The sequence below is a fragment of the Silene latifolia genome, chromosome 9 (genome assembly GCF_048544455.1).
Source record: "Silene latifolia isolate original U9 population chromosome 9, ASM4854445v1, whole genome shotgun sequence".
Lineage (NCBI taxonomy): Eukaryota > Viridiplantae > Streptophyta > Magnoliopsida > Caryophyllales > Caryophyllaceae > Silene > Silene latifolia.
Genome location: NC_133534.1, coordinates 24,242,756 through 24,262,747, shown reverse-complemented (window position 1 = coordinate 24,262,747; position 19,992 = coordinate 24,242,756). Strand labels below are relative to the sequence as shown.

The following is a 19,992-nucleotide window of genomic DNA, read 5'->3' as shown; positions in this document are numbered from 1 at the left end:
ACAGTTAAACCATTTTGACACGACGTTGGTAGTTGTCCTAACTTTATGGCATCAACTCTCGTGTCTTCATAAATCTTGTTCACACTCAATTTTTTGTTTGAAATAATAAAATGAGTTTTTGTAACCATTTGATAGTTATATATGATTATTTATGAGAAATAAATTATCATAAGCTGTAACACTTACTGATTCACTATAATTACACTAGTTTTAAACCCGTGCTAAATCCAACACAAGAAACGCTAAATCCTACACATTTTGTACCTCTTTTTCCGACTATGTCCCTCTCATTCTCACACAATTAGAGAGACCCCATAAGAAAGTAATGAAATCTCCCCCATAAAAACCCAAAACTCCGACCACCTTCCCCTGCCCACTTCCTCCGGCCACCCCCAACCCCCTCCCACCGTCGTCCACAACTTCCCGGAGCCCCACCCAAAGTCGATCAGCAACACGTGCCAGAACAACCTATGACCAACCGCCCCACACCACGTCCTACACCAATCATTCACAAATCGCCTGACTCCAATCGCTCCAACGGCCACCACGCCTGACTCCCACCGTGCCAACTCCACAAATCGACCACTTAGCCATCGACCAATCCTACTCCGGCCAAATCTACAACCACCACCTTCCTCAACTACCCATCCAAACCTAATTGTTAAAAAACCCCTTTTTTAACCAAAAAAAAAACACATACAATCAATCGATTAAGAGACAAATTGCCGATAAATCTGAAAAATTACTTCTTATATGTGCAAATTAATTCATAATTGTCGAATTATTAGGTATTGTGTTTATGAATTAGTAGGGTTTGAGGGAGAGAAGAGCGAGACTTCTTAATTTTGTATTTTTTTTTTAAGATAAGGGTAATTATGGAATAATAGAGGGAATATGTGCGGGATTAAGTAAAATAGTGTGCGGGATTTAGCAAGTTCCTATTGTTTTTGCATTTCTAAAAACAACATATTTTAAATTTTTTCGACTGTTAACTTATCGTGTTGTTATTATTAAAAAAATATTTATTACAACAATTGTAAATTAAAAAAAAAAAAAATTTATTAAAATTTTTTTAATCACTTGTAAATTAAATTAAAATTTATTTGTTTTTTTAGAGTAAAAAAAACTTAAAATTTGCTTTAAATGCTAGTTGAAGACTAAATTAACTCGGTTGCCTATCATTGTCACCTACCATTTTCGGTGTGCGCGGCTGATAGTTAAGTTGCCGAGATTTATATTCCAAGTAAATACTCCGTCATGATTGATTTTTTAAACAAAATTTTTTTTACCATGTAATTTTAAAAAATTATGTTGTTATGTTGTTGCTGCATGGTACAATAATATTAACCAAAATACATGAATATTTTATACTCCAAGTAAATACTCCGTCAAGAATTATTTTTTAAACAAAAATTATTGTACCATGTAGTTTTAAAAAATTATGTATGTAATTTATTTGCGTTTTATGTTCTATCCCGTATATAAATGTAATTCCTTCTCCTAATTATGTAATTTTATTATTATTTAATTTTGTTTTAAAAATTATGTAATTCAATTTCATTACTCCCATTTGTAATTCATTTTGTGTATATGTTATTAATTTTATTTACACGGATCGTATAAAATTATTTCATAATATTAATTAATAGAATTTTTTCATAATATTATTTCATAGAATTTGTTGCAAGACAGAATTTATCGCATATTTGAAAAGACGGAAATCTGAAGAAATAAATACATTGCACACTAACGGGTCCCACAATAACATGAATTTCCAGGAAAAAAAAATAGGTTGCATTAATGACGTGGCGCGCTGAGGATTGAGTATTGTCTTTTGTATTAATATAGATAAGATTTGACCTTAGAATGGACACAGAACCTCGTCTTATTATTTTAGACCAAAATGGACGTCGGAGACAAGGATTTGTGATTAATTTATCGGTAATTGTCGTGTGCGACGAGCAGACGATCCTATACTGTAAAACTGTCCTAATATGTAAAAATAAAACTCATTATTAACATAAACAAATAGTTTTAAATATAAAAAAACCGTTTCAAAATTTGAGATTATCTTATTCTATAATTCAATTTATGTTAGTTTAATTCAATCTAATTCATATCGGCCAAAAAATAAATGTACTCCGAACTACAAGATTTTCTCAGCGAAAATAGTCAAGATTTTCACAACGAAAATAGTCAAGCACATCATCACATGACAAGTTTTGGGGGAGGCTGATGACAAGTTTTAGTAAGGGCCTTGTAAACTTAAAACGGTTATTGCGAGTTAAGTCTCTTGTAAAACAGATTTACGATAAAACGTTATGAAACCATTTGTAGTTAGTGGAGGGGTAATTAAGTAAAATGTTGTAAATTACTTTAATACCCTTATTAGTAAATCATTGTAGTTAGTGAAGGGGGTAATTAAGTAAAGTAACTTACGGTTTTACAATAACCTTTGTATGCAACCAATGTATACAAGAATTATTGTTTTCGAGAACATAAAATTAAAAAGGTAAAAGCCAAATCTATAGTTTGGAGTTTAGAGGATTACCTTTTGGGGATTTCAATAATTTATTTACCTAAATTCAATAAAAGGTTAACTAGATAAGTTAAATAATAAAATAATAACATATGTTAACTGCTGTTCTTAGGCCTTTTAAATTTTTTCAATTAAAACCATATTACACCGTCGAATACTCACTCTTAGCTTATGAACCTCATCATGCAATCATGGAAAACAATGCTTGAGCTATGTTAAAACCACCCTACGTCATATACCGTTCTTACAAGAGACTTACCGAGCTAACTCATTACAATTTCGTCAGCAATGTGATTTCTGCACCCATTTTTGAGCAGTTGTGTATACATTATCCACATCATTTCTCCCATTTCCTTGGTGCCATGACAAAACATTTTCAAGGACTGCTACACTTCACAGGATTATGTTACGGTCATCAGATTAGCTACATTAGCAACTTAATAACTACCCGAAAAAAAAAACTTGAGCTAGAGATATTCACTGCATTGTAAATTGATGTCAAAGACCTTTCTGAAACAAGTAATGCACAAACTGATCGGCAGTAGCCACAGCATTTGATGCAGATCCAATTGAGCCTTCATATCTGATATTATTATCATGCGAAAAAGAGCAACCGTGGTCAAAATTCAACAATGAGATCGTTTATAAATTCAGTACAGTGCAAATAAACTAATCTAAGCGGTGCAGTTTATTACGAGGGAACTATAGTTCAAAGGCAAATAAACTAATCTAAGAGGAGGAGGATATACTTACAGGGCAACTAAGAGATAAGCTCCTGATTGCATAATGAAGGCGCCTTCACCTGAGGGCTTTGCTGTGTTGATGCACCTTGCATGAAACCATTTCTCATGAACTGATGTCACTAGATCTGAAGAGGAAATGATATAACATACTCTATGATTAGATGATATATTTACACCTTAGGTTGAAGGCTGCATATCGTTCATCTTTAATTTTGAAACCTAAAAGAGATGTGCATCAATTCAACTACTAAGACAACGACCTCCTCATTCTAACATTCAAACGGCATATACTTCACTTACGGCCCCCCACATTCATGGGTGAACCTCTTTACACTCCAATGATGATAGTTACGCCAATACACCTCTGACTTGTGTCTTGAGTCTCTTGACTGAGAGAGTACAGTTTCCAATGTTTCATTCATGGGAAGTGCTTGACATACTATGTGGGACAGTAGGAGTGCAAAAACCATCTCTCCTCCCTTGCCAACCCCTAAGGGCTTGCTTGGGATGGGTGTAACAATGTAGCTATTACTTAGGCAATAGAGCTAAAAAAAAGGGGGTATTGGAGACGATTGGTAGTTACTCCCATTCCAAGGAAACGTTAAAAAGACGAAAGTGTTAACAACACAGACGGGACTGTTTTCATGAGTCATACCCAAAATTACATTGAACGACTACTAATTCAAAATATCAAAATAGAAAGAGTGCCACAAGTTTTGCGAGTTATTTTGGATGACTAAAGAATATGCCATAGGGTGTCTTTGGCTTCATTTGACACGAAGACAAATTAGTGACAGCATAAATCAAATATTTTTGACTGACATAGCAATTTGGTAAGCACAAGATACCAGCTGCAACTAAGCATAGGACTATAGGAGAGAGTTTTCTTTGACTTGATTAAGTACTGAAAAGGAGATTCAAATTCATAGCTAAACAAAACTCACACTCATTTGGCCCAAGTAGAAAGGTCTCAGCCTGCAGCTTGTTGCGCTTTACGAAATTGACCAACTGACTTATTTCAATAGGGTCTGCGTTTATTCCTTCATGCTCTGCACTGCAAATGTTAGAATCAACCATCAAAATGCCTATGAACTTCGCAAAAGTATCGATTATGAGAAAAGTTGCATACTTCAGTAGCCATCCTATATTCCTATTGTGCTAGTAAGACACAGATACAAAGCCCTTAAGAATGCATCATGTGAGACGAGATCTGTGGAGAGGGGAATATTTCATATGCTGTCTAGCATATTTGGAAAATTTCCTTATAATTAGGAAATTTTGGACTGTTTTATGAAGAATTCTCATGTATTTGGCTTAAATTGAAGCATCCGAATGCCATACACATATCTCGTTGTTGAGAGTTGAAGCAACAAAAGAAGCAAGTCATGCACCATGATACATACATTCAACTTCCTGTTTTTTTTTTTTTTTTTTTGTGAAATAGACGGGAATCACATTGCAATAAATGATTTAAACAAGATTTTCAGCATCAAGAGCAACTGTGGAACTAGGACAGTGCCACTAATAACACCAAACATCAATTTATACAAGTTCTACTACAATGCAGAAACCACAAAAGTCGAGCATCTCTTACATGGTAGATAAGAGGCGTGAAGGTCCACTTGGATCATAGTGAAGAAGTAACGCTGCCTTAAGCGGTCGACCTTTAATTTGCATTGAAAACAAAACGATTAGTAGCACGAATTTCATTACCAGGTTAAAAGGAGGGAAGCTGAATGTTTGGAACATGTTGCTCACCAGAACCTACATTGTCAGGTGCCCATTTATCCCACCACTTATTGACAAGAAACCAATCCATCACGACCAATTACCTACTGCACACGCATAATTATAAATAAAACATGACTTGCTTAAATATAACCATGCCATTGAGTATAAAAACGAGATTAATAGGAGGTTGAACAATGACGTCTCCAACCCCACCTGTTCCCATTCCGGGTAATATGCGATTTGTTCAAGCATAATTTGGTAAAATTATAACCAAACACCATTAATTCAATATTATTTGATACATAATAGGTATGATTGTATGAATCATGTTCGCAATTTGGTAGGTGACTAACCTAGTTCCCATTAACCCACTACAAAAATCAAAACAAAGAAGCATAGTATTATATACGGAGTACATTACAAGAAAACCTGGGTGAAAATAAAAAATAATCATAATAAATTTCATTTGGGGAGCGAGGGTATGAAACATTTCTGCAATCAAGCATATTACATACATTACAAGAATAACTGGGTGAAAATAAAAAAATGATCGTAAAAATTAAGAATTACGGAGTACGAATTATGAAAGAAAAGGTAAATTTGAACTGTACGGAAATAATTTGGCGATAAAGAAATTAACTTTGAACCTATGTTACTCCGACTCGGCTACAAGTGTTAGATTGACGGATACGGTTATTTTGGGGAAAGTTTTCAACTTTTTTAGTGTTTAAAATGAAGTGTCAAGTGCGTATCGTGTTTGATGCTCAATCAAAGTGAAGTATCGGAGTAACATTGCTTTAAACACCCAGAAAAAAAAAAAACACAAGCACAGTTTGTAATACTGTAGAACTTGATTTGCGGGGGAAAAAACTTACGGAGTTTCACAATGTAGAACGAAAGCGATAATCTTTGATTCTTTGAGGACGAAATGACGGCTTTTGAAGATTTCCGGAGTTGTTCAAATACAGGGAGGGAGAGTAAAGGACTGGCCACTGCACATAATAAATTCCTAATTTTTTTTTTATTTAAAAAAAAATGTTCAAAAATTAAATAAATAGACAATACAGGCCCGTTTTAAAATACTAGATTTCGTGCCCGTGCGTTGCACGGGTTACAAAAATTGGTTCACCTCTAATTGTTATAGAATTTTTTGGACGAACACTCGATGTTTTGATCACCCCTCTCAATCATGTGATACTGTTAAAAAAATTCATTATAAATAAAAAATAATTGAGTTGTTTTTGTTTTATTCGTATTACTTAACTCGTCTTAAGCTCTAGACGGATATATCCATTTTAAATAAAAATTTGTGCCAAACGACATACCTACATCAAGCAACTAACTTGTGAAAGTTGTGATATCAAATACTGATTGAATGCATAACATACGTTTTTCTTGATGACCAAATCCCAACATTGAACTTCTCAATGCAGAACTTCAGAAAATCAACACAAAAAGGCCTTTTGTGCACTGAGAAAATAGAAGACAAAAGTGGTGAGGTGAGGCAGTCGGACGAACAAGTCAAAAGTGAATTACAATTAATTAAAAATGATGGTTCAAGCTTTAAAGGTTTTTTATTATCTTCATTCGTACTTACAACATGTCCAAGCAACCCATTCACATCCAGGACAAGAAGCTTTTTTTGGGATTTCAAAATAGCAGAGGGATGTGATGCTGGCAGTCCACTTTCAGTGACACCTGTTCTTACTGGGGCAACATTTTTATGACCCAAAGAATCCGCTTTCTCTATGTGATCTTTTTCTACGTGTGGTGTTTGATTTTGAAGTGCTGTATATTTATGGAAGTATTTATGGAAGTTGTGCAGATATCTACAATTTGCCCCTTTGGTACACTTGCCTACATTAAAGCAAAGAATCGGTGGCTTTTTACCACCAAAATCACTTGAAGGACCGCTTCTCTCTCTCTCTCGTAGAAAACCAACTATGATTATCATCAAAGTCAAGATTATCTGAATTCCCTGCAACCACTTGTTGTTCTCCACTCTGATGTTTTTCCTTTTCTTCTTTCATCTTCTCGTCTTCTTCTACTGCATTTTCAACCCCGTCTTCTTTCTCTTTCTTTTGGCCTTCTTCCTTTTCTTGATGTTTGTCCTTTTCTTCTTCCATCTTCTCGTCTTCTTCTTCTACTGCATTTTTAACCCCGTCTTCTTTCTCTTTCTCCTTCCCTTTTTTTTCTTCCTCTTCTTTTCCTTCTCTTTCATCCTTGTCTTCTCCCATCCGAGCGTATGCACAGTTGATCATTTGTACATATGTTTGTCTTACTCTTCTCAATGCTTCAACAACTTTTATAACAGAATGGTTGCCGAAGAATGTGTTTTGGCAATTATCAACATAGGTTTCATTTGAGATTGACACATTGAAAGTCTTGTGAGACTCCATTATTAATTTCTTTATGCCTTCATGGTTAGGCATAATTTTCATCAAAGTTACATTTTTTGATTCCAATTCTTTGAAGTTGTCAGCCAATTTCTCAATGGTCTTTGCATAATCATATAACATCTCCTGCTTCATAAAGAAGGAAAATAAATATTTCAGAAATTTGCTACTGTATTCTTACTGACTTCATAACCTACAATCTGGTATTATTTCTTTTCTTTTCTTTTTGCAGGCCTATTACTGACTTCAATGAAATTGCGCTCCACTTCATGGAGTGCATCTATGTTCATTTCTGTAATACTAGATTGCTTGTTATGATCTTAAGTTTTATTTGCTATATTAGTTTACAAATATGTGGGTTTTGCTCATTCTCATGTTCTTTTTACTCCCCTTCTTGTACTTCCCCTGTAGATGGTCAATCGATGCCATCGGTTAATGATACTCCTTTCAGAGGACATCACGGTGCACTGCAAAACCAAGTAATATATCTGTGCTCTTGTGAACTTCTGATCTTTGTGCCTTATTTGCTCACTTCTAACTATATACTTTCCTTATGTCACAGTTTGCTGGACATGTTGTTGATCTTAGGGGTCTTGATCAAAGAGTGTTTGAACATTTGAATCTACCTGTAAAGTTTTTACTGTGGAGTTTTATGTAAACATGTAGCCTGTTTTTTGTGCTCTTCGAAGTTTCAAAGCTTGATTTATTAACAATGTTATCCTATTGTGGCTGAAAATTGTCACATTGCTTGCATATGTTTTGGCAGCAAAATAGAAACAAACTAATATAGTCGTTGGGTCAGGGAATCACGTGAGATCTCAATGGTTAGTGACTCCTCCAACCGTTCAATCCCATCCCCCAAACCTTGTGGCTAGATTTGTTACCATTGGCTATCTTCTATGTCTGATCTCTTGCTCCTAGCCTTTGAGCCTAAAGAGGGGGCGTCCCTATATTTTTTGGTACTAGACAACCTCTATTTCACGTTTGATTATCTTGTTTTCAATTTTGTTCTTCAGTTGCCGACAAATTAATACTTTCCAATTCTCACTTATCCAGGGCAGAGGATAGACGAGTGAACATCAACGAGTTAGTCCAGATGCTCCTCTTGAAAAGATCATGTAAAGTTTACCCATCAACGCGAAAAAAGTTTATATGGCAAGCTTAGTAAGTTTATGCGACAAATCAACAAGTTCATAACTAAAAGTTTAAAATTCATAAATAAGACGTAAATACAGAAGAAGTAAAAGGATGCTTGTTTAATGTATTCCATTACTTTGGAGTAAAGTGGGTTGTAATCGACTTGTAGACACTCCAAGGCAGAAAATGTGGAGTTCGCCTCCTTTGTCATCAACTCGTGACTATGTGGGTTCATGGACTCCAATTTTTTTATCAGCTCGTTTTGAAGCTGGAGAGCGAAGTTCCCAATTGCTTCTAGTGTCATACTTGTCATATTACTTCCCTCGTGTAGGTTGTCTTTCAGAGGGCTTGGTGGGTTTGAAAAAATCAAGACCCTTGGCTGAGCACCTGAAAAAGGCAGATAGAAATGTGTGAAGATTTTTAGAAACATAGAATGTTTACTCGGATAATAACAAGACAAAATAAAACAACGCCCCATACTTTTACTTGGATAAAATTTTTTCATATGAAGCGCACCTTCTAGGACTCCCTCGTCTAGCATTTGGTTGTTCAATTCTCTACCATTTTGAACTATCATTTCCGAATCTGGATTTTCCGGAATAATGTTCGCAAAAGGATGAGGATGAACTCCTGGGGTTTCCATAGGTAACCCATAAGCTTCACCTTGAATCTCCTCCTCGTCACTTTCCATACGAACAACATCTTTACTAGGGGTTCGCGCAGACATCTCAATGGCATCAAGTTGCATTGCTACTTCATTGGTAATTTCAAAGTCATCCAATGTAGCACTCTGACAAGCAACCAGATTTGAAGAGGTGATTGATAAAGATTCAGGAGAAATATCGAGCCATTGTCTAAAGTTACATGCTCCATGTCCCTGGATAGTGCCAAATAATCAGAACCCGTAAGACAACAGTAATTTAGTTACCAATGTGTCAGAAAGGTGGCATGTGGAAGGGCTAGGAGTTCATATGTACCTGGAGTTACCTCTAGACTAACAACTTTATGAACGAGGTTGTTTCCAAATGACTCATAATGAAAATTGCATGTGAGTTTCCACATAATCTAAGCCTTTCGATGGGTGCATATGAGTCTCTTATTTGGAAATAGATTTAAGGTACAACTTTATTCAGATTATTTCAAATGTTAATGCATGATAGAGTAGTTACGTTTTTTGACAGTGGAAACCGTCTTCTTCTTCTTCCTCCTCCTCCTCCTCCTCGTTCTTCTTCTTCTTCTTCTTCTTCTTCTTATTCTTCTTCTTCTTCTTCTTCTTCTTCTTCCTCCTCCTCCTCCTCCTCCTCCTCCTCCTCCTCCTCCTCCTCGTGAACTTCAAATCATTAGTCCATTATTTTACTTGATTTGGTATTGTCTTTTGCTTCATTAACTTCTCCATCTTAAACCACTTATGTAGAGTTATCGTCTTCTTGGCAAAACACAGTCTTTGTTATCGGTCTTAAAAGAGTCAGCCGATAAGAGTATAAAGAATAGCAAAGGGGAAAGGAAAATACCGTGCTAGTAGCCATCTGAGGTTGGTTTAAGATGTTTTATTGTAAAAGGGTTTTAAAATGTTTTACTTAGGACTCTAGGAGCATGTGATTACACTAGTAAATGGAAGAGGAGGAGGCATATATATAAATATGAGGATTTTTGAAGTTATTAATGGAAGGGAGGGTAAAAAAGAGAAATAAAAAGATAATAACCGTTTGGGTTTGAAATATGGGCTACTTGTAGAGTTATAATTACCTAGGCAATAGCCCCACTGCACCGTTTACTTAATTTGATTTGATTGATTTGAATATTTGATTAAACTTTTATCAAATCTTTTTACCATTTTGGAGATCATAGAAGTATAAATTCCTTCTTTTTAAATTTTTTCCAACGAAAATTTTACCTCATTTTACACAATTTCTAATTCATTTGCATTGTTCATGACAAATCAAATTAATTAAAGTTTCAACAGAATGTGGAAGTGGGTATTCTTTAGTATGATCAATTGACATTGTTAATGAGTTTTTTTTAGATAGAATTTTGGGATTTATTGCAGGATTTTTGAAATTCTGTTTAATTGGATTTTTATTTGTGTTTGAAGAATGGAATTTATAAGTTTGAAATTTGAATGAGTTTAAGTGTGTGTTTGATTGATTGTCTCTACTGACAAGTAGAGAAGTTAACTAGAGAAAGCGTCTGAGACACAATCTAGGAACTACTCAAATCAGTACCATGACTTCCTAAATCCTAAGCAATCCAAGACACGGTAAAACTTGCTTGAGAAGTCTTGCATACCCGGCTTGGGACAAATATAGGCTACTCAAACAAGACTTTTTCCCAACGTACTAATAACACTAATCACCAAACAAGTGGTGTTAAATTTCTACGACTTTGGTTTTAGTTTTAAGAAAACCGATCCGATTGATCCGTTTGCCGTGCCACCTATAGATTTCGGATTGGTTTTTCAACACTTTTTGACTCTTATAATCCACTTTACTTGTCGACGTAGTCCAAGAGACAGGACCACAACTCTACAAGTGAAATAGAATAGTAAATAGGGAGCAGGAATTCAAGGTTGATTTCTTAAAAATGGAAATTGAAAGTAATGGGGAAAAGGGGTAATGTGGATGTTGATAAGAAACCAACACATTGACTTTATTAGCTTATAAATTTAAACATGAATAACACAAAGTTGGAACCCAGGAATTGAGAAGAAAGATAAAAAAAGATGAACAAACTAACAAAAAAATCCAATTATTCCCAAAAATTCAAAGCGGAATTGAAAAGAAGAAAGTGGAAGAACTTGTCTGATGTTGCTATAGAAATGATGAACCCTAGATTCTAAAATTGACGCCTTCAATAGGAATGGAGGTTAGGGGTGTTGGAATATGTGTCCTCCGACAATAATGCGATCACGACTGTTGATCATGATGATCACATGTTTAAGTCTCATCAAAATGAATACAATTGGGAAGTAATGTTGTTACTGTCAACTGGTCAACATATATCGGTAATGATTGGCTGACTAGAGTTTGACATTACTGTCGTGTGACGGTGGTGATCAGTTGACCCCCTAGGTCATACCTAAAGGGCAACACTCTTAATTGATTATTTAATTAATCGTATAACGTTGCGAGTTAATTAAATTACTTGAAAATTGACGGATGATTTTGGAAGTAAAATTTACGTATCATATTGAAATGTGATTAAATAAGATACGGTCTGAGTAATTGAATTGTATCATTACTCGGATGAAATAATTGTTTAATGTAACAATTAAATTGAATGAATTGTTATAAATACAATCAGTTGAAATTTATAAATGGTAAAATATTTTGGCACAAGTAATTATGAAATTACTAAGTCGATTATTGTATGTGACGTATTTTATTAATACGTTGATTTTTAATATGTTAAAAATACATAACAAATATATGTGACATGTGACATGTAACATATAGACAATTGACAAAAATAATATGGAATCCATATTATAGAATGGGCCGAAAATTAGAAGGATTTAAGCTAATTATAAGTTGTTTGTAATTAGTGGAAAACACAATGATTAAAAAGCAAACCTAGCCATGCAAGCCTATTGTTCCTTGTGAAGAACAATTTCTCCATGCATTGGCTCTCCTAAAGCCCTTCCTCTTACACGGTTTTGAGAAGGCAAATGCTATCATTGTTTTTCAATAATTTTACCTAATAATATACTAAGTGTAGTGTATTGTATTCATTCTAATTCATCATCCAAAATTAGTATTCTAGAAAGATAAAAAGCTCTCTATTTCTCCCTCCATAAAACCGAAACATATAAGTGTTTTATAAAAGTTTTTGGTTCAATTTTCTACCTTGATTAATATTATACTAGTATTTGTAGTATTAATCAAATTAAGAGAAGCCTTGGGTATAAAGCTTGGGGAGAGATCTTATACTTAGATCTTGTTCATCCATAAGGGAAAAGCTCAAGAACAAGAGAGAAAAGTGATCTCTCTTGTGCCCAATATAACCGAAATATTGAATGTAAGGACATGATTTCTCCTCTATTATATTATTTGTTTGCATGCATAAAATCCGTTTTAATTTTATGACAAATTATTTAGACATATATGGGTATGTTAAGAATGTATATGAGTCTACTTTTCCATCAATCGGTATCAGAGCCACGGTTGTTTGCATGCAAATTGGTTAAAAGTTTTTCCGAGTTATATGAATAACAAATAAAACTTGTAAAATTTGTGTTATTATGATATATCACGAAATTATTACATGCATGTTAATATTTCTGGTCCTAAAATGTTTTAGGATATTTTGGTTAATTTTTCGGATTTTTATTGTTCATATTTTACAATAATGGCATTTAAATGTGATTTTATGAGTAAAAATGTCATTTTTGGTCGAAAATTAGCTATACTTCGAATTTTAAGTTGATTTTTGGATATGTTGTCACATATATTATTTTGAGATAACCTGTAAATTTTCATAATTTTTGGACTTGTTATGCTCGAAAAATGAATTTCTCATTATTAAATTCGGATTTAAGTGAAAAATAGGTTAATATGAGTTAAATTTCGAATCTGGTCATAAAAAATTAATATGTTGTCACATGAAATTTTACAATATGTGTGTAAAATAATTGGCTATAAAGAAGTCTTTTTGCATGATTTATGAATTTTTGAAGAAAAATGGCATAAATAGTGACATTATTAGTGAAAATTAATAAAAAAATAATCTATGACTTAGGAAAAACGTCAAATGTTGCATTTTGTTATATTTTTCAGATCTAAAATTGAAAAGTTAATGAAAATAATTTTTCCATGTTTTTATGATTATTTTATTAAAAATCGATAAACCGCAACATTGTTTTTTCCGGAAAATTTTCGAAATTTTTAACCTAAGATTTTGAACATTATGAGTGTCATGGAATTTTTCCAGAATGTTCATCAATTTAAATTTCAAATTTTGAATTTAATTGAAGTTTTGTGATTTATTTGAAGTTTAATAGCTTATTTTTGTAATTTTTGGTCCATTTATGAACAATTATTATAAAATATGGGTTAATTATGGTCAAATTATTAGTGAAGGCTATATTTTGAGTCCTAAGAGGTTAGGGTAATTAACTTATACATAAATATGAGTTTATGTATTTTTGTGATTATAAAATGTTGAAATCACGCAAATCCGTAAAAACCGAGTAATATACGATATTGGCTAATTAAAGGCGATTTAGCATAAAATTGAGCATGTTCATACATATTATAATGCTGCATTTTCTTTATGATTGTCATAATTTTAATTTATGTAATTTTTGAAATTATGTAATTTTACTTAGTATGGCCTTAGATTTTAATTGGTATTTCCCGAAATGTATGGGAATATCGATTCGGTTGTAATTTTATTGTGATCTCGTATCACCGTTTTGTAATTTAATAGATTTATTTTATTTTAGTTACAAATGTATAATAGGAAATTATGTAATTTATTATGTAAATTTATTCATTCCGGAGTTCCAAAAGACGGATTTCTTCATGAATGGCGATACATAAAGACGGTGTTACCTCGAGATGCGTGCCACAACCGAAGTTCAAGGGACCAATGGAGTTGGTTTCCGAATATGTAATAGTTAAATAGTTTTTTTTTTCTATTTTAGGAAAGGCCATACTAAGATTTATTTATCTTTATGCTTGCATTTTATTTTATGTCACATGCATCGCTAAATCGCCATAACTAAAACATGCATCCTTATTTTATCGAGTTTATCGACCGTGTCAAATATAATTATCGTAGTTCACCGCTTTAGTTCACTTAAAACGTGATAGATAATAATTTGACATGACCTCTCGCTAAAACAATCAATTGAGACATAGCCTTACCAAATAGTAGAAACCATGAAAACCTATTTCGCGAGGGAGTGCACTCGGCCACACCGGGGTACAAACCTTGTTACGTAGGGGAAGTGGGTGATGAATGTTTATCCACCGAGTTCATGTTAATGAAGGGTATTTCGGCACACCATGCCCTAAATTGATATGGGTTTGGATTATGGACACATTTATTCGAAATTTGGGTTGTACTCAACGAAAGTATTCACGACGATTTCCGGATGTGTTTCGGGCTAGAGATGAACATTAATGTAAACATCATAGACCAAGAGTTCTAAAAGTAGAATCGATTAAAAGGTTAATCCACCGAGTTATGTTAATAAGGGGTATTTCGGCACACCGTGCCTTAAGTTAATATGAATTTGGGTCTTGGAATCATTTATTCTAGTTGGGTAGAGGTCACTAGAAAATTGCATAAAACTTGTTTAAATCATACATTTTTTACGAGTATTATTAAAACGACAATTGTTTTACTCCTTATATTTTGTTTTGTAGACCACTTCTTTTTCATAACAAATGGCAACACCAACTCCTAATGCTACACCACTCGCTACTTCATCTTGGCTCCGATCTTTTATGGATCGATGTAAACTTGAAAAGAATGGGTCAAATTTCTCCGATTGGGATGCCCAACTCAAATTAGCCGCCGAAGGTGACGACAAGCTTCGTTACCTTACCGAGGCCTCTCCACCCGAACCCTCCACTAGGTCCACCGCGGCCACTAGGGAAGCCTATGAGGCTTACCAAAAGGAGTCCGCCGCAATGAAAAATGTCTTAATATTTGCGATGGAGGCGGACCTCCAAAGGAGAGCCTTCAAAATGGGCAATGCTAATGAGATTTACTCCAAACTTGTGACCATGTTTTCACAAACTCCGCGGATCGTCCAATATGAGGCGGCCGCGGCATTCTTTGATCTCGACTTCAAAGAGGGCCAAAAGGTTAGCCCTCATGTGCTCAAACTCATGGAGCTTGTCGAGACCTTGAAAATTCAAAAGGTTGAAATCCCCAAAGAACTCATCGTAGATAGGATTCTACACTCCTTGTCTAAAGTCAAGGCATATGTGCAATTCCGGGTGAATTTCAACATGCAAGACAAGGACGTGTCTCTTGAGGAGTTGCACAAGTTACTTGTGCAAGCCGAGAGGGACATGGGGTTAAATGTGAACCCTCCCAAGGATGTGCTTAACATAAGCACAAAGAGTAAGGGGAAATTCAAGAAGAATGGGAGAAAGGGCAAGAAGCAAGCTCCCACATTCACCAAAGCTAAGTCTTGTGAAGCTAGCACCTCCAAAGTCAAGAAGGGTCCTCTTGATAAGTGCCATTATTGTAATGGCATGGGTCATTGGAAAAGAAATTGTTCCAAATACCTTGGTGATATCAAAGCTGGAAAGATCACTCCCGTAGGTAAATGACTAACCTTCTTTTATGTTTCTAAATTCAACTATGGTATTATGATGCAAAGTTGTGATAATGTATCTCCCTTTTTATTGTAAATAGGGCCTCCACCAAGCAAAGACAAGGGAAAAGAAAAACAAGCATGAGAAACCATGGAGAAGCTAAGGATAGCTTTTTGTGGAGCTTTGTTTTTCATTGTCTTATTTTAAGTTATGTTTTGAATTTTTAGAACTTTAAGTTTCCGTGTTCGACATGGAAAGGTATTTTGGATAATGGTTTGTATTTTGGATGATGGTGACTTGGTTTGCAACCCAAGTCACCCGCTTTTTATCATTTATCCTTTATGTTCTAAAATTTCATCTTTAAATGCTTGCGTTTTGAAACATAAGATTATTCACTTAAGATGATCTAATAGACAATTATAATGACGGGTTTCATTATATGTCCACATGCTTAAGGCTTGTGTATGATCATTTATAAAGCGATTTTGAGTCTATGAACTCTCTTGAAGGAATATCAATCACCAAGTACACATATGAATTCAATAACAATTAGTCTACCTATGAGGTAGTTCTCCTTATAATTCAACATCATTAATTTGTGTCTCATATGCTATCTTTGAATGTTTAGTGTATTTATTCTAAAGATAGAGTGGGAGAAAAATGAGGACACAACACACAAGACAAAGATCATATTGTGTTCAAGATCATATTGTGTTTTTGTGTATATGAATATCTACGCAAGAGAGAATAATTTGAATAAAGGTATATCTATTTACATAGTATGCCAAATAGATGAGATCTATGGTCTCAAGTTAGTTCTATATGACTAAAGAGACCAAGTGTAATAATCATAAGAGTATATTCTCAAGATAACTACACGAGGAGACCAAAAGAAGTTTTGGAATAAAATGACTAATGTATAGTCTTAAACTAGTTTTTAACTAAGTTTATGAAACATTTGACCAATAGTTTCAACCATGAGATTTACTCAAGAGCCTAAATGAATCAAAGTAACATACTAGTTATGATCGAGTTGCAAAATTGATATACCGATATCTTCAATGGCCAAAATTTCAACCACGCAAATATCATTTGCTTAACCTCCCTATGAAATGATTAAACCTCCTTCCAATAGGGTATTTGCGAAGGACGTATTCTAGATATTGTTTATACTTGAATAATGATATTGCTACACATCATTATGACATGAGTGTGTTGGAGATTTAAAATCTTTTTCCGTAAGGTTAAGATAAGACCACTTCAAAATAGGTATTTTGAAGGGATACGATGGGAACATATATGGTTCTATCTTAATAACTTGGCAATGCAATTTTATATTCAATTCTTGAATAAATTTCGATCGAGAAGTCAGTTTCGAAATATGTAAACTTGAGTGGGAGTTAGGAAATTCTCATGTGAAGACATGGAATTTAGTGGGAGTTATCATCTTTTGAATTTTTACGACTCATCACTCATTAAAGAATGACGAGCTAATACCTTCTTTCATAAAGAAGCAATTGAGTTTTCAATTCTGGATGAAAATGGACAATGATGAATCCAACTACATCGAGGGATGTTGGATTAGTATTAAGAGATACACATCGTGTCAACATACACATAGGTTATTCATTTGAATGAAAATGGGATTACCATTAGCAGTCATGGTAGATCATTGAACCTAAGAACAGTTGATCTCATGATTATCAATAACTAATGTTTCCGCCATTAGAATAATCATGTACATGTCCAATAATGAATCATATGCATAAGAGCATGATGAATGATTTGTGAGCCATAATAGAAACGTCATGAATTCTCGAGTAGAATCCGATGAGCGATTTCAGTGATTGACGGAATGTTCTATTGTGTGTCAAGAGGTTGCACATATTGTAGAAAATCCGAGCACATATGAGGATTTATGAGAATCCCAAATCTTTCAAGCCTAGAAAGAGAAATGAGAAGTTTTGGAAAGATGCTTGGTTGAATAAGAGGTTATTCAAAAACAATCTTTCCTAGTAAAGCTAGGACTTGTGAGAAGTGCTAAGCTGAATAATCTTGTCAATTGTTACAAGATTCTACAAAACATATACCTAGTGCATTGTGTGTGGATAGAATACTTGATCGGTACAAGTTGTATTATTCATCGCAAATTCGTTCGTTATGAGATGATCGATAAGAAAGTTCTTTCAAGTTAAAGAACCGAAACCAAGGTTGGGAACCTTGATGTGTACTTGGTAAGATTCATGCTATGAGAAAGAAGATGAATGTGAAGGAGATTGCAAGTGTAAGAAGTTTGAACGCGTGGACACATGGCATGTTAAACTTCTATTGCAATCAATAAGTGGTTACACTTATAATATACATCACAAGGTTGTAATATGATATTGACTACCCGAGTATGATGTCGACATCTGTCGTTTGAGTTATCATTAACTCACCTTGTACACTGTTATGTCCAAACGGGTTGTAGAGACAATTGAACCCCGTTAAAGTGAACATGGATTAACATTGTTTTAGCCCATAGTTACTTATATGAGGTGACGTCTCGAAGTGACTAGAGTGTGATGCGATTGATGGCGAGTTCAAGTGCCATAGAGTCATGTGAGATGACTAGTCGATCACATAGGCAGACTGTTAGGAACTTTTTGTCGGGCCTAATGACCGCTTATAGAGTTATGGCAAATTTATATAGCCTGGTCGTGGCGAGAGCTACTATAGTATTCAAATGAGTCGATTCTTTTGACTAAAGACTATTTGCCTAAGATGGCACAGTTTCGATTAACTTTGATTTGTGTTACTACGACCTTCGTAAATGGGGTCAAATGGGCATATTTTGGGTTATGATGGCTGTGGCTAGTCGAAGGGAATGAGTGCAATAGGAATTGTCCACCCCTAGTCAGGGTTATAACAATATCTCAGGGCCACTCGAGGAGTAATGAACTGGAAATGCGTGGCCACGCTCGGAAGGTATCCAGAGTGGATAAATCCGGTCAATCAGTTATTCTCCAGATCGAGGAAACCACTCTCGATATGATCACTTGCAAGTACGACCTGAAAGACACCTTGCATTGAGTGGGAGATAGTAATAGGACAAGAGAATTGGTGACGCACACTTGTCGAGGACAAGTGGGAGATTGTTGGAATATGTGTCCTCCGACAATAATGCGATCACGACTGTTGATCATGATGATCACATGTTTAAGTCTCATCAAAATGAATACAATTGGGAAGTAATGTTGTTACTGTCAACTGGTCAACATATATCGGTAATGATTGGCTGACTAGAGTTTGACATTACTGTCGTGTGACGGTGGTGATCAGTTGACCCCCTAGGTCATACCTAAAGGGCAACACTCTTAATTGATTATTTAATTAATCGTATAACGTTGCGAGTTAATTAAATTACTTGAAAATTGACGGATGATTTTGGAAGTAAAATTTACGTATCATATTGAAATGTGATTAAATAAGATACGGTCTGAGTAATTGAATTGTATCATTACTCGGATGAAATAATTGTTTAATGTAACAATTAAATTGAATGAATTGTTATAAATACAATCAGTTGAAATTTATAAATGGTAAAATATTTTGGCACAAGTAATTATGAAATTACTAAGTCGATTATTGTATGTGACGTATTTTATTAATACGTTGATTTTTAATATGTTAAAAATACATAACAAATATATGTGACATGTGACATGTAACATATAGACAATTGACAAAAATAATATGGAATCCATATTATAGAATGGGCCGAAAATTAGAAGGATTTAAGCTAATTATAAGTTGTTTGTAATTAGTGGAAAACACAATGATTAAAAAGCAAACCTAGCCATGCAAGCCTATTGTTCCTTGTGAAGAACAATTTCTCCATGCATTGGCTCTCCTAAAGCCCTTCCTCTTACACGGTTTTGAGAAGGCAAATGCTATCATTGTTTTTCAATAATTTTACCTAATAATATACTAAGTGTAGTGTATTGTATTCATTCTAATTCATCATCCAAAATTAGTATTCTAGAAAGATAAAAAGCTCTCTATTTCTCCCTCCATAAAACCGAAACATATAAGTGTTTTATAAAAGTTTTTGGTTCAATTTTCTACCTTGATTAATATTATACTAGTATTTGTAGTATTAATCAAATTAAGAGAAGCCTTGGGTATAAAGCTTG

General features: G+C 34.3%; 1 protein-coding gene across 3 annotated transcripts; it reads right to left on the bottom strand.

Annotated features, from left to right (window-relative positions):
* Positions 1 to 2,703: 2,703 nt before the first annotated feature.
* LOC141602521 (uncharacterized) lies at positions 2,704 to 6,015 on the bottom strand. Of its 3 annotated transcripts, none has more exons than XM_074422763.1 (6): positions 5,889 to 6,015; positions 5,041 to 5,117; positions 4,877 to 4,946; positions 4,227 to 4,336; positions 3,293 to 3,407; positions 2,704 to 3,122 (listed from the first exon to the last, which is right to left on the bottom strand). In XM_074422763.1, exons 2-6 carry the CDS (start codon positions 5,099 to 5,101, stop codon positions 3,038 to 3,040), a joined length of 441 nt encoding a protein of 146 aa, XP_074278864.1. In that variant the 5' UTR covers positions 5,102 to 5,117; positions 5,889 to 6,015; the 3' UTR covers positions 2,704 to 3,037. The 3 variants fall into 3 exon arrangements, with proteins under 3 accessions (XP_074278864.1, XP_074278866.1, XP_074278865.1); XM_074422765.1 differs by having other exon boundaries at positions 5,041 to 5,114; XM_074422764.1 differs by lacking the exon at positions 5,889 to 6,015 and adding an exon at positions 5,227 to 5,852.
* Positions 6,016 to 19,992: the final 13,977 nt, after the last annotated feature.